At 38.6% G+C, this 16,149-nt stretch overlaps 1 protein-coding gene across 1 annotated transcript; it reads left to right on the top strand.

Moving 5' to 3' along the window:
• The first annotated feature begins 8,573 nt into the window (after positions 1-8,573).
• Positions 8,574-12,699, top strand: LOC121257846. The gene is made up of 8 exons (XM_041159093.1): positions 8,574-8,812; positions 8,882-9,477; positions 9,620-9,873; positions 9,957-9,965; positions 10,096-11,085; positions 11,728-11,800; positions 11,864-12,007; positions 12,536-12,699. The coding sequence occupies exons 1-8, from the start codon at positions 8,574-8,576 to the stop codon at positions 12,697-12,699; spliced, it is 2,469 nt and encodes an 822-aa protein (XP_041015027.1).
• The last annotated feature ends 3,450 nt before the right edge of the window (positions 12,700-16,149 follow it).

Genomic DNA, 16,149 nt, shown 5'->3' with positions numbered 1-16,149 from the left:
CAATAATATATATTTATATATTACAAAGTGTGTATATATAAATATATACAATTCAATTTTTTAGACTTGTTCACAAATTATGCACAATAAAAACCACATAATTTTTAAATTAAAGTCATTTAATTTAAATTTACAATGAACGTTCGAATGTTATTACTTAACGTTCGAACATTGGTGCAAACATTTTACGTTCGAACGTAAAATTAATAACATTCGAACGGTTGCGCCAAAACATTTTACGTTCAAACGTAAACAGACATAACGTTCAAACGTATATGTAACGTTCGAACGCATATTTCCCATACGTTGGAACGTAAAAAAATCTCATTCTATCTTTAGTGACGGTTTCCAGAAACTGTCACAGAAAATGCCTTTTAGTGACGGTCTAGGGACTGTCACAATTTCCCAACCGTCACTAAAAAGCAATTGTGTTGTAGTGTATTTTATGAATAAGCTTTCATTAAACTAAAAATAATAATAATACAAATAGAGGTGGTGGGAAGTCCAACAAAACATCATGTTACAACTAATCTAGCGCGCGCATGTAATTAAAACAAATAAGGGCAATGGAACCAAAGAATTGGATTTGGCCCATATTTTCTCTGGTTGATTGATAAAATTGCCACTAAAGGGTAGTTTGTTTTTGCAGAAAGTGTGAAATTTACCAGACAAAAATATGAAAGTTACCAGACACAAAACTGTCTCATGATAATCGCCCAAACACATTCAGATATGCAATTTATCCAACCTAGCTAGATGAACAGTTTTAATTAAGAGTAAGAAAAGTTTTAAAAGCACTTTATTGACAAATAGATCCAAAGATATATGGGCACTCGATCAGTCGCAGAAGGTAGCATAAAAAATGCAAGGAAAAAGGAGAAGTGTTAGATGATCGATCTACAAAATAGATTTTACGTACAAAATAAAATTTACAAATTAGCATAACTTTATATGAGATGTCATATTCATTTTATAAATTAAAATGAATAGCAAAGGGCATTAAATAGGAATATGCGGGAGGTGACGGTTGATGTGCTGGAGGAATGAAGGAGAAATGGCGCTCTGACATGCCTCAAAAACTGAAACGACGCTTAGATTCAAGTCCCATCACACCAGGAGACTTCATGGGGTAACTGGAGAGGACATTCCCCTCGCCCATACAGTATGGGCCTCGTCCTTCACCTTATTCATGATTTAAGTCTCAATACTGAAAGGGTTGTTAAAGCCAAGAAGGGCCCAACCCACTTCCTATCACCGACTAAGTAACCACATAGCAGCGGTAAAGGAAGTACATTTATTATAACAATCCATTAAAGCAAGAACCTTCATTCCCAAGTTTAAATTTAAATAATAGATATATCTATTATTACTTAAGCAACAGAATGGTTCAGAGGCTCTATATAAGAAGAGAATCCAGGTACGTAAAAGGAATCGAATTCATTAGTATTATTGTTATTATCTGTAGTCATTGACTTAGATATCGGAGGCGTTCCCTTGAACCCTCAAGCCCTCTACTCTCTGGATGCAGGTAATTGTGAGGTGGTGGCGGTGAAACATGTCCATAACACATCTACTAGTTTTTTTTGTATTTGATAATTTTTTAAAATTTTTTTATTTTACTTAATAATTAAGGAAGTGTGTATTAGTAAAGTTATATATTTTTTTAATTTTTTTTAGTAATTAAGAACATTAAAAAAATACTTTAATAAATAATAAAAAAGAAAAAAAAACTTGAAATGTACTTGGATATATAGTAGATGGATGGGTATATAGTAGATGGATAATAATGAGGTAATAATCCTATCACTATCATATAAGCCACATTAATGGGGAATACAATGAGACGAAGGAATTAATTATATGCACTGATCAACGCTACCAGGCCAAAATTGTTCCCAATTGACTAATTAATCCATCCATCCAACTACCTACCTAGCTATGCAAACAAACATTAATAAGATTCCTAGCAATTAATGTTAACCCACCTATCCACCTCGTAATCCAAAAGCAAGATCTAGCTAGGAGCTTCTGAAAGAAAAATGTTCTAACCAAAATTGACGGCCCAATATTGCAAGAGTAATAACTTCAATTTCAAAAGCATAAAATGAAAATGTGAAATCTAAGCAAATATAGATTTCCTCTAATTACTTAAAGATGATGCCTGTTGGAGGAGATTCCGGCTAAGTCAACCGGCAAATAATGCAATGATAAACGGCGAGAGATCAGGTGTGAGAGAGGAGAGAAATTAAGTTAATAGTATTATATATGCTAACTTAAAAAGAAATGTCTTTTTTCATGTTATAATCTAAATCACATTATTTTCTTAATTTCTTGAAGTCTGTTTTATAAGAACAGGCTGAAGTGGGAAAATGAGTCATCTCCGACCCACAATCATGTGGGTTCGGACCTCGATTAGTGTAATTTGGGACCGATGATGGCAATCCAAATATGTGGTACGGTGTCCGTACGTATGTCTATTGTAGTAGATAGAAGTTAAATGCAGTAAATATAAATAGAGAATAAGACACAGCTTTACGTGGTTCGACATGACCGAGCCTATGTCCACGGGTAGTTCAGGAAGCAAATCCACTATAAATAGGAGCATTTTACAGTCTCTCATGGTTTTTCTTAATTCATTGTACAAATGATAAAACAAGAGCTTCATGTCTGGAGATTGAAGAAGTTCTATCCCTAGCCATCCCGAAGTCTAAACGAAAAAAAAAAAAAAAAAAGCCGGCACCTTGTCGTCCAAGTCTTTGATCTCTGATCCCTTTTATTCATCTGTCAGTGATTGCTTTATATCACTTTGTTGTTCCATTTGTGTGCCCGATCCTCCTCCATTCTCTTTTTTCCTATTTTTCCGTCACTTCCACTACTATTTTCCATATATGCAATTTCCCTCTGATCTTTTTCCAACCGTCCGCACACTTGCATCCATATTTGTAATTTATCCGACCTAGATGAACAGTTTCAATTGAGAGCAATAAAATTTTCGAAATCTCTTCATTGCCAAACATATCCACATATGGCCACTTAGTGGCAGAAGGTAGCATAAAAAAATGCAAGGAAAAAGGAGAAGTGAACGTTAGATGACAGAAAAAGTGTTACAAAAATAAAAATACAAACCAGCATGATTTGGTATGATATGTCATATTTATTTTATAATAAATAAATAATTTTATAATTTGACAGACTCCAAGAAACCACTTTAATCCATAAGTAAATTTTTATAAAATTTATTTGTTATTCAGGCATAATGCAAGCATTTTCTTGGGAAAAAAATGATGCCGAATTGTCCAGTTAGGCACGTTTCTGCTAAGCATTTCATTGAAAGACAACAACAGTTGGGGGGTTGGAAGTTGGAACTCCAGCTATACATGATAATAAGACTTATTTTTAATTCATGCATTTATCAAGAGCCTTTAAATTCTCGTAATGGATACCCAACTGAGTAGCTAGCTTTATCTTAGATGCCTTTTTTTTTTTAAAGATAACAACCTGAGTAGTTGGGGGGCTGGAAGTTGGAAGTTGGAACGATCCAACTAAATATGGATTCCATGATCCTTAAGCATCTTAAATCTTTTGAGAGGAACTAGCTAGGCGTATCTTAAATATTGTGAAAGAGAGTTGAAGGATTCACAACATTGACATATACAACATTTTTTATTTTTCATGCAGCACACCATCAAAGTAAATTCATAACATTTAAGATCATATGCTTACTTGCTTAGTACCTCTCACAACATTTAATCAATCTGTACTTTTTATTTTATGAATAAGCTTTCAAGCCCAACAAAACATCATGTTACAACTAATCTAGCGCATGTAATTAGTAAAACAAATAAGGACAATGGAGGAACCAAAGAATTGGATTTGGCCCATATTTTCTCTGGTTGATTGATAAAATTGCCACTAAAGGGTAGTTTTTTACAGAAAAGTGTGAAATTTACCAGACACAAAACTGTCTGATAATCGCCCAAACACATTCAGATATGCAATATTTTATCCAACCTAGCTAGATGTACAGTTTTAATTAAGAGTAAGAAAAGTTTTAAAACCTCTTTATTGACAAATAGATCCAGAGATATATGTGCACTCGATCAGTCGCAGAAGGTAGCATAAAAAATGCAAGGAAAAGGAGAAGTGTTAGATGATCGATCTACAAAATAGATTTTACGTACAAAATAAAATTTACAAATTAGCATAACTTTATATGAGATGTCATATTCATTTTATAATTTAAAAAAATGTAATTTGAAAGACTCTTGCATCAAACCACGTTAATCTGTAAATATATTGTAATAAGATTTATTTGTAATTCTAGTAATTCTCGGGGAAAAAAAAAAAGATGCCAAAATTTTCAATTAGGCTTGTAATTAAGCCTTGAAACTCATTAATGGAAACCAAACTGAGTAGCTATAGCCTATATCTTATAATATAAGATGCCTTTTTCTTCTAAACATTTTTTTTAAAAGTCAACAATCCTTGTAGTTGGGGGTTGGAAGTTGGAATTCCAACTATTATGGATTCCATGATCCTTAAGCATCTTAAATGCTTTGAGAGGAACTAGGCGTGTCTTAAGGAAGTTGAACCCCCGTACTCGGTGGGGGCTACTGTAGAGGATGGTCGATCCCCGTGACGCTCCGATTCTCACGTACAAAAAACACGAGAATCGTGATGTCAGGATGATGACAACACGGTCACGTATCCCAACGATAGTGCCAAGTGTGTGTACATACAACAGTGTACAATAAACAACGCAACGGATAAATTTAACAAGTCAACTAAGTACCAGAATTTTAATACAAATATTCAAAACAAAGCACTTTTAAAAAGTTATACAATCATCCAAAATAAATATATTATAAGTCCAAACCAAACGAGTGATCCCAGATCACTCCTCGGGCGGAGCCGGATTCTCAGGCTCACTCTCATCCTCCTCTGCATCAAAATCTGCGTTACCAGAGAACGGTACCGCAGGTAAGTATAAACCAAACAACTCTCGGGATAAAAACATATTAATGCAACCAACATGCATGCATATGATGAAATATGCATCAAATCCAAAATATCATTTTCCCTGAAAATAGATATTTTCCAATACACGCCAAAATCTCATTCTGGCCCAAAAATAGTAATCCGTCATTTTCCCAGAAAATGAATCACATAAAAATCCTTTTAATCAACATACGCTATTTTCTCAGAAAATAGTCCATTAATCCATTAACCCTATGCACCATGATCTCCCTTAGGGATCATCCGCACGTCCTGGCTTCGTAGCGATGCTTAGTTCCGTGCCCAGCACGTTCGTGGCCAAGCATCCTCTAGCCCCCACCAGTAGAAGGGCCACAGAGTCGGCACGAGACCATCTCGTCCGATCCCATCGTCGCCCAGCGACAATCTAGGGGACGTCACTCAGTATATTCGGCTCCCGAGTGACCAGAGGAGCTCCACAGAGATAATACCCCATCTCGGCTTGGGGTCGTGATATGCACGCACCCCAAGATCTTTTAACACATGAAAACTTAGTTTTCAATAAACACATGAACATTAATGCATTACACGAAAACTCAGTTTCCTTTACAAACATGATCATGCGTGCAATATGTCATGTACATGAACAACACCATAACCAACAACCAACAACTCACAATGCAAACCAAACACACAACAATTCCTTCCACAATCCATCCTACCCTCGTACTCCTCGGACTCAGTCCGGCATATAACCAACCAGATCACAACAATGTGAGTTAGTACAAAAATATATTTAAATCACGATAGTTCTTTGGAAAAATACTTACAGTGCTATAATATAATTTCCGAAGGATCACGGAGGTACAAAAGGTGGTGGCTCAGCAACGAAACAGTGTAAAATACACTGTGGCCGTGGGTCTCAAATACCCACTTTTCAACGGGGACCAACCAAGACCCGAAATTGATAGGGTAGGGTTTAGGGATGCCGATGAAGCTAGTGGTGGTGGTGGTTGGCCGTGGGTGGCGGCGCAAAGGGTGGTTTTAGGCCAAAAATGCCGAAATCGGAGATGGAGATAGATAGGCTTCACCGGTGGTAGATCGGAGCTGGGGTTGGGTCCATTGGGTTGCTATGAGGTCGGGAATGAAGTGGTGAAGAGATGGTGGCCGGTGGTGGCGCGATGGCGGCGCGCAAGCACAAGAGGTGCCGCGGCTTGGTATTGCTTGTGGGGGTTATCGGCGGCGATGGAGGAGCTGAAATTACAGTGGGGTGATCGCCGGTTGAAAGGGAGGTGAGAGGGAGGTGCGGTGCGGCTCATGAGCGGCGCACAACGGCGCTGGTTGGAGAAGAAAGAACGGACGGGAGAAGAGAGAGGGAGGTCGCGCGCGGGAGAGAAACGGAAAGAGAAGAAAAAAAAGAAGAAAAAGAAAAGAAAGAAGAAAAGAAAAAGAGAGGAAAGAGAAAATGGAGGGAAAGAAATGAGGTCCAATCCCCACATCTTGGGTCACAAAAAATGATCCAATGGAAATGATTTCGAAACAGCATCTCAATTAAAAAAATTTAAATGTAATGATAAAATGAAAATAAAATAATTAAATCCAACAATAAATTAATTTAGAATAAAGAGAAATTTAAATGCATAACAATAATTAATAATAAGAAAGCACTTCAAAATAATTTTCACAAAATTAAAAATCATAAAAATAAACCAACTAAAAATCCAACAATTTTAAAACAAGAGAATAAATTTTTGAATAAATAAAAATAATCATTCAGTAAAAATACACTAAAATACGGAGTGTTCGATCCCTATCTTTTGCTTAGATGGTCTCTAAATCCGCAATGCCACAGTCGTTCAAGATGCAGATGCGTTATCCTATTGATGTGGATGGTGAGCCAAGTTTCATCTTTCCGGAGCCAAAGATGTCGAAGGCGGTAGAAGATTTCCGTTTTGCGCTTGTTTTGAAGTTTGTTCGTGCAAGACCAACCATTGATGATATTCGGTGAGGTATCTTACAGTCCTGGGGATTGCTGGACGTTCCAACGGTCAGTGTCATGGACAATCACCATGTCCTGGTTAAGATGCAATCTGAACGTGACTTTGTTCATGGGTAGGCTCGAAAAGGCAAATTGTTGGCAGGCTATATATTTCGTCTTTTCCGATGGACAAAGGAGTTCGATTAGCGTAAAGAATCCACGTTGGCCCTACAGTGGATTTTTCTACTAGGTTTGCCGTTACATCTATATAGTATGAACTGCCTTCAAATCTTTGCAACGTGTTTTGGAAAATTTATGGGAACGGACAATGCGACCTTGAATTGTACTCGGGCCTTTGGCACTCGGTTGTGTGTGGAGCTTGATCTAATGGAGGATCCTGTTCAGGGCTTTCTGATTATGGTGGGCAACATGAAGTTGTGGCAGGAGGCAAGGTATGAACGGAAGGGTTTTTATTGTTTGAAATGCTGTAGACAAGGCCATACGTCAATGGTTTGTAGGGCTGGTGTTGGTGGTTCAAAGAAAGTCAGGGAAAAAGTGAACGGTGGAGTTAAGAAAGTTTGGCAAGGGAAACAAAAGCAAGGTATTATTAGTGGGGAGGAGGCGGAACCTAGTAGTAGTACGAAGTATAATGTTCAGGTGGAAAATGGGGTGGCTTTGGAGGAAAATATTAACATGGGTGTGTCACAGGATATGATGGGTGAAGAAAAAAGTAGTCGGGAGGTAGAGTTGGTGGGGAAGGTGCAGATTGAGGAAGTGCTTGTGGATTGTGAGGGTGAGGCTGCGGACGTAGTACACGATGATGTGCAGACCCAGCCTATTGTAGAGGAAGTCGATTGTGCGTGACCGTTGGAAGAGTTTCCTTCAATCCAAATAGGAAGCCCTGAGGTGGGTAGTGGCAATGTAATAATGGTGTCTAAGGTGCTTGAAACAGAATGTAATGCCTTGGTGCAAGTGGAAGCTTTGGTTGAGCTAGTCAATTGTTTGCTTTTGGATGCTGAGGAGGAGGAGCAGGTCACAATTTTGGCAATCCATAAGGGTATGAGTCTGATAGTATTCATGGTAATAATAGTAGTTCGAAGTTGAAGGCTATGCTGGTACGTCAATCCGAGCGAGTGTCCACTTGCAACACGAAGTTGAATTTATGAGTGAGTCTATCATTGCATGGAACATTAGAGGGTTGGGTCGGTCTAGGCGTGAGTTGAGGCAGATGATTTGGAAATATAACGGAGCCATTCTAGCGCTTTCTGAGCCGTTCTCAAGGCAAGATAAGTTGTTACAACTTGCTAGTGGTTTGGGTTTTGATGGGTTTTATTGTAATGAGGATATGGGTGGGAAAATTTGGGTATTATGGAAGCATCCATATGAATTTGAAGTTGTTGGAGTATCAATTCAGATGGTAACGGGGTGGTTTAATCTGGAGAATAAACGGACTATGGTAACTTTTGTTTACGCCAAATGTGTTTTAACTGCAAGAAGTGAGTTATGGCAAGATTTGGTGGAGGTTGGTGTGGGCGCTCATCCTTGATTGGTTCTTGGTAATTTTAATATCATCAGAGAGGATAGGGAACGAGTTGAGGGACGTCCGCGTTCAAGCCAGGCCATGGAAGAGTTTAACGTTTGCATTGATGCTTGTGGTTTTGTTGAGTTGGCTCATAAAGGGAATGCACTTTTCTGGTGTAATGGCCAGGAAGGAAATGCTCGGCAATGGGCACGGTTAGACAGGGCTCTAGCAAATTCGTTGTTTTCTGAGTCTTTTTCGTCGGCGAATCTGGAATATCTTATTCGTAAGTCCTTGGATCATAGTCCTATGGTGGTGAAGTTATCTCGTTTCTCGTCTAGGTATGGGCCATCTCCTTTTAAATTCCAAAGCATGTGATTCTTGCATGATGCATTTCAAAATTGTGTGAGGGATGTGTGGGAGAGGCCTGTATATGGGTTAGGCTTGGTGAAACTGGCTGCTAAATTAAAACGCACCAAAGTTGCACTTCGAGCATGGAATGCTTCCGTGTTTGGGCGGGTTGATCAGAATATAAAGCTATTGGAAGAAAGGCTAGTATGCTTGGAATCCCAACTTCAGTTGAATTACTCGGAGGATATTGAGTCTGAGTATCTCATTTCCAAGCTGGAGCTAGAGGTGTGGGAAAAGAGAGAAGAAGCTCGACTAACTCAAATAGCGAAGAAGAATTGGTTGATGGAGGGGGATAAGAACTCAAAATTTTTCCATGTGATGGTTAGTCAAAGAAGACGAAGTTCTTCTGTTGCGCAGATGGTACTTGAGAATGGGATGGTGCTGAGCTCGCCTGGAGTAGTACATGCGGGAGTCGTGGAGTATTTTCGAGAGTTTTTATCAGAGGTTATAGAAATGCAGAGGACAGACTTGCATGGATTAATGCATCTGGAAGTGTCACTCATTGAGAATGAGGAGCTGTGTAGTTCACCCATGGAGGAGGAAGTGCGTGCTGCGGTCTTCTCTATTCCTGAGCAAAGCAGCCCGGGTCCGGACGGTTTTGGATCATCTTTTTATACCTCTTGTTGGGCTACAGTTAAAAATGATGTACTGAAAGTGGCGAGGGATTTTTTTTAATGGTACTGATTTGCCATTATTTTATGCCTCATCTTACATTGTTTTGATTCCAATGGTACCAGATCCGCATAGCTTTGAGAAATTCCGTCCTATCAGTCTTTGCTCAATGGCATATAAGATATTCTCAAAGATCATTGTTTCAAGGTTAACGAGTGTTTTTCCGAGGCTGATTTCGCCCGAACAAGGGGCGTTCATTCCAGGGCGCAGTATCTTTGAAAATATATCTCTTGCTCAAGAGATGGTGCATGGCTTGAAGAAGAAGACTCGGGGGGGAAATGTTATGGTTAAGATTGATATGGTGAAGGCATATGATCGAGTACACTAGGATTTTTTATTCCAAATGCTTGAGGATCTAAGTTTTTCTCAAAATTTTTGTAAGTTGGTTTGTTCATGTGTTAGCTCTCCTTGGTATTCAGTGATGATGAATGGGTCTTATAAAGGTTTTTTTAAATCCAATAGAGATCTTCGGCAGGGTAATCCTCTATCACCTTATCTATTTATCTTGATGCAGGAGGTTTTATCTCGTCTACTTCGATAGAAATTTGAGAGTGGAGGTATTGGAAAATTCTATCATCCAATGGGGTCTTCTCCGTTGGTTTCACATTTATTGTACGCAGATGATGTATTAGTTTTTTTGAATGGGACAAAGCGCTCAATGCAAAGGTTGATGAAGACTTTTGCATTGTATGAGAAATGGTCTAAGCAGCAGATTAGTATTGCTAAGTCTGCACTTTTTATTGCTCCGTATGTTAGTAGTGTAAGGAGGCGTCGTTTATTACGGAGTACTGGATTTCTGGAGGATCATTTCCCTGTGACTTACTTGGGAGCCCCGTTGATGGATGGGAGGTTGAAGGCTAGTTATTTGGATTCGTTGGTGACTAAACTAAGAGCAAAAGTTGCTGGATGGAAGGCTCGTTTATTATCGCAAGGGGGAAGATTGGTTATGTTAAAGCATGTTTTAACGAGCATGGCTTCCCATATTTTAGTTGTCATGGATGTTTCGAAGGTGGTGATTGCCAAGCTTAATAATATTCTATTGTCTTTTTTTTGGGGTGAACATGGAGGCAAGGCTAAGATGAAATGGTGTGCTTGGGATCAGATAAGCAAGCCAACTAGTGAAGGGGCCTTGGGATTGAGGAGTTTTTCGGAAGTGCAGAGCGTCATGCATATGAAACTGGCATGGTCTCTTTTGTCAACTAATTCTTTGTGGGCTCGGTTTATGCTGCAAAAATATGGAAAGGGTAGGCATTTATCTTTGGTGGTCTCTACGCATGCAAGTTCTCGGTTATGGAGATCAATTGTCTGTATTTTACCAGAGGTTTGTGAGGCTTCGAAAGTGAAGGCGAATGAGGGTCGGTCATCGTTTTGGTTTGATAGATGGGTTGGGGAAAGGTCGCTGTGTGAGTTGGTTTCCTCAGTGGATCAACCTCTTTTGAAGATTAGTGATGTCTGGCTTCAAAATCAGTGGGATTTTAAGGTTCTTTCTCAGCTGGTGGGGAAAGAATTGGCTAATGAGGTTCAAAGGAAAGTATGTGCTGGCAGAACTGGAGAGGATGTGCTAATCTGAAGGCCAAGTCCGAATGGTCAGTTTTCCTCAGCTAGTGATGGGAACTTATAGGGGTGAAAGGAGATAAGTACCCTTGGATGAATTCGATGTGGAACAAAAATCTACCTGGGAAGTTCTCGGTATGCATGTCGAGCGCAAGTTTTAGGTGCCTTTTAGTTGATGAGCGAGTTGTCGTGGGGTTTATCTAGTCTCGAAATGTGATTGCTGCGAGGGGCCACAAGTGGAAACTTTGGATCATGTATTGGCCACTGGTGAGTTCGCACAGCAGGTGTGGAAAATGGCTGCTTTAGCTATGGGAGTTCCGTGTATGCAGACGGGAACATGGTGGAGTCGAGTGTTAGTATGGTTTTCATGTGCAAAGAAGTCTACACAGACAGGAAAAATTATTGGGTTGCTTCCAAGCATTTTAACTTGGTGTCTATGGAGAAGACGTTGTAGAGCAAGGATGGAAGGGATCCTTGAGAATGTAGTGGGAGTTTGGAGAACTATTTGTACTTGGCTGGGAGCTACGGTGAATAATAGCAGTGTGCTTGACCCACTTGATGAGTTACGTTTACGTGAATTGGACATCCCAGTTGGCGTCTATCTGGTCAACATGTTCAGCTTGTAGCTTGGCAAAAACCAGCTGCTGGGTGGTGGAAATTGAACATGGATGGAAGTTGTAGGGGTAATCAAGGTACATGTGGTGGTGGTGGAGTGGTGTGAGATAATTACAGAATGCTTATTGGTGCTTTTTCAGAATACTTTGGGGTTGGTACAAATACGGAGGTTGAGATACGTGCTCTATTATATGGCGTGAAGATGTGCAAGCAATTGGGTGGTTCACATATTGTCTTAGAATGTGATTTGAAGGTGGTAGTGGACTGGCTTAGTGCTGGTCGATGTATGTTATGGTATTTATGGGATTATTGGAATGAGTTAGTTCATGAACTTGAAGGGTTATCCTATCAAGTAGTGCACCAGTTTAGAGAAGGTAATCAAGCAGCGGATTTTCTTGCGAGAAGAGGTGAAGCAGGCCAGGTGGGTTATTATGGTGTGAATGATTTGTTGCCTAGGCTATTACGGGGTATAATCCGTTTGGATAAAATGGGCATGCCTACTTTGCGAGAGCGTTCATGTGTTTGAGGCTGATAGGGGTTTTGGTGTTTTTTTTGGTTTCGATTCGTTGGTAAGTTTGAGTGGGTTATGGTTCTCTTATTACACAGTATTCCTCTGCCATAAGTGAGAGATTGTTTTAATAATATTGGGTACGAGTCACTCGTACATGTGGCCTTAACTCTTTGAAAAAAAAAAAGTGCATGAAAGTAAATCACATTACTTGTGGACACCAAAAAAGGCAAGCATGCACAGATACAACATTTTTTATTTTTCATACAGCACACCTTCAAAGTAAATTCATAACATTTAATAGGGCTATGCAAAACTTTCAGCGATTCAACTCCGGCTGACATTCGCTCCAACTCTGAATCTGATGGAGTCGAAAAATTCAGAGTTCAGATTCAGAGTTACTCCGAGAATTTTGGTCTGAGTCGGAGTGGAGTCAGAGTCGATGTAAGCTCCGGATCTGAACTTTGACTATGACATTTAGGTTTAATATATTTAATACTGTAATCTAAGTAATGGGTAGGTTGAGTCGACTAACAATGTAGGCGTGCGTTTTGCAAACAACTGACCTGCCTTAGAGCTCCCCCACGTACGAGACAGAGTATTTTGCAAACTTTTTTTTAAGAAACTTTTAAAACGACGTCGTTTACACCTCCTATATATTCATCTCTTCATTTCAACCAAACCCTTACATCTTTTCTCTTTTGTTTTCTCATAAACTCTATTTCCTCTTTTGTCCTTAGCCGACAACTTTCTCTCTTCCTCTGTTGGAATCCAAAACTCTAGAATGCAAAAATCCTTAGTAGTAGCTAGCAAGATAGTTACAAGAATAAGGAAACAGGGCGCTTGGGCCACCCAATTTGGGCATTGTCGGTTCAAAGAACATCATTGGCAAGTTCGATCGGCTACTGTTGTGTTCTATTTGTTGGAAAATCCTTTGTTATAATTCCGATTGTTGACAAGTTGTTCTTTGTTGGGAGATTATGTTACAAGAGAGAAAACAATTTGTGAAATGCTCTTTGTCAGGGGATCGCCTTATTTTCTTTTCTTTTTTTTTTTCTTTTTTTCATTCCTTCAACTTCGATCGAAGTCCCGACCTCTAACTTCAACTTCGGCAACCCCAATTGGAATTGAAATCCGCTTCAATTCAAAGTCGGAGTCGAAGCCCAACTTGGCCTTCAACTTTGGTTGGAGTCGAAAGGTCAAAGTTAGGCTTTCAAACTCTGTTGGAGGTGGAGGCCAGCCCTAACTTTTAAGATACAGTTAGTACCTTTCACAACATTTATGATACCCTTAATGTCAATCTGTACACTTTTTTTTTTCTTCTTTTATGAATAAGCTTTCATTAAACAATAGAAAAAATACAAAGCAGAGGTCCTAAGATGTTTCCGGAAGAGACATGTATTCCCTTCCTCAAGATCATCGATCTGGCATCGAATGGGATGAATGTGGCAGATCGAGCTTTTTCACGCTCCCTGGTGGTCACACATGAGGACCACACGCCTATGATTGTGAGGTGGGGTGGGTAAAATCTAGAAGATCTTGACATGGAGAATCTACTAGTGGGCATGTGTAACCATCAAACGCATTTTTTTGAGGCGGCGTGTGGTGACCACGCTCAAAACAAGTCGCGCTTGAGCCTCACATGCAGGGATTTTCACCGTGATTCTGGTTCATCTCGGTTGATTGGTGAATTGGGAGGTGCACAGTGGGGAACGTGTAGGCCATCGGTCACCGGAGTGTGGTAGATCTGATCAAAACCTAGCCAGTGGAAATGAGGGACTAAAAGCACTAGTTGAAAAACTTATACACAAATAGGAACTGAAAAAGGAATCATCTTCGGTGGAAACATTTATCAGAGAGGATGAGAACTTTCTAGAGAGAATAGAGTTTCTATTTCTAGAAGAGGCGACTTTCCTCTTTCTTCTATATTAAGGGAAGTTAAGTGGTTGTCACTAAAGAAAATAAGGCAATGATGTGCAGAATTGTTTCTCTCACAACTTGTTATTCAACTTAAGCTATTAACTTTAAATACTCAAATTTGTACAAGAGTAAAAAAGGAAATAAAACACCCATTAGTGATATATATGTAAGGTAGGATTGGCTATAGCTGTAGAATTCTAAATAGAGGTAGATACTGATCTTGATTGAATCAATCATTGCCGGAGGCAATATTTGTTGTCGTGAAGTTAGGTGTTGTGTTGGAGGCAATATCTAGTGCCGTGAAGTCAGGGATTGGCAACTGCATATGACATGAATCAGTGGAACCATAGTGAATAGGAGTGATAGGAGCTGTACCTGAAGGAGGGTCAGTGTTGAGCCATTGGCGATAGTCCGAGACTAAGGGTGGTGAGGACGAAGCATGCAAGGAACCTAGATCCTTGAAAGGATAACAGTTTTCATCAAAGGCAACACTCCTAGAAATATAGACTTTACCTGTAGGAGGGTGTACACAGTGATATCCCTTATATTTTTCACTATAGCCCAAGAAGACACACGGTAATAATTTGCAATCAAACTTAGTTGCATAATTATTCCACACAAAGGTAAACATTTGACCCAAAAACACGTAAGGAAGCATAATCAGGATAAGCATTGTATAATCGAAAAAATGGAAAATCATAATTTAATGTAATGGAAGGCATCCTATTGATGAGAAACACTGTTATTTGGAAGGCATCAACCCAAAATCACCTGAGAACTCCTGCATGAAAGAGCATAGTTAAACCAATCTCACTTGGTATCTACTTTTAGCCACCCCATTCTGCAGTGGCGTGTGGGGGCACGAAATCCGATGTTTAATACCCTGTTCTTGTAGAAAGATAGTTAATTCTAAGTTGGAAAATTCGCCGCCTCCATTAGTTTGCAAAATCTTGATTTTGCGATTAAACTGGGCAGTAACATACTTAACAAATAGATAGAATGTACGAAAGAAATCTGACATTCGTTTTAAAACATGCATAATAGGCAAAGCCATTGATAGAGTTTACTGGGGCAGGGCCCCAAAGATCACAACTAGGCCTGTAAAAATAAATCGAAAAATTTGTCCAAACCATCTCGGACCGGTTGGTTCGATCTGATTTTGGACTAGTTCAGTCCGAGACCCATTCTTCCATTTTAAAAACCAGTCATAACCGGTTCGGTCTCAATTTTATGTTTTCTAGGACTAGACCGGTTTGCATACTTATATATTTTTAATTAATTTTTAATATTATATATAATATTTTTTATATTATATATAATTTTTATAAATTATAATTATATATGAAATAATGTTATATTATAATTTAGATAAAATTTTAATCTTAAACATGAACATTTATTTGATCATATGTTTTTAATATAAAATATATATTAATTACATTTTATGGCTTAATAAATTCTCAACATATTCCTTTTGATAAATATATTAGTAATATTAATATACATTAGTATATTAATTAATATATTATCACTAACATATAGTAATAGTACTATACCAATAGCATTACTATATACTAATCTCAACTTATTTTATCTCGTCTCATCTTATCATTATAAGTTTTTCAAATTCTCACGTAAAATACAATAAATAATTATACTTTTAACTTTTATCTAAAATCATTTCATCTCATCTTACTATCCAAATGGGAGCTTAGTGTATTACTAATATTTATATATATTAATATATATATATATAAGTATAAGATATTAGAGATTTAATATATATTAAAAATCGGAAAATCAAATTGAATCGAACTGAAACCGGTAAAACCGAGAGTACCGGTTTAGGAGAATAACCGGTGCAATATCTGGTCCCAAACTTTGTCCAAAATCGTACCAAACCGGACTGGTTACACCCCTAACCGCAACTAATTTTATCAAATAAACCATAGGTTTTGGTTGAAGTAGCAATAAATGGGAAGCGACTAAGCTTTCCCG

Source organism: Juglans microcarpa x Juglans regia, chromosome 3S (assembly GCF_004785595.1).
Source record: "Juglans microcarpa x Juglans regia isolate MS1-56 chromosome 3S, Jm3101_v1.0, whole genome shotgun sequence".
NCBI classification, from domain to species: Eukaryota; Viridiplantae; Streptophyta; class Magnoliopsida; order Fagales; family Juglandaceae; genus Juglans; species Juglans microcarpa x Juglans regia.
The sequence above is the reverse complement of the archived record's forward strand: the minus strand, read 5'-3'. Positions and strand labels throughout refer to the sequence as shown.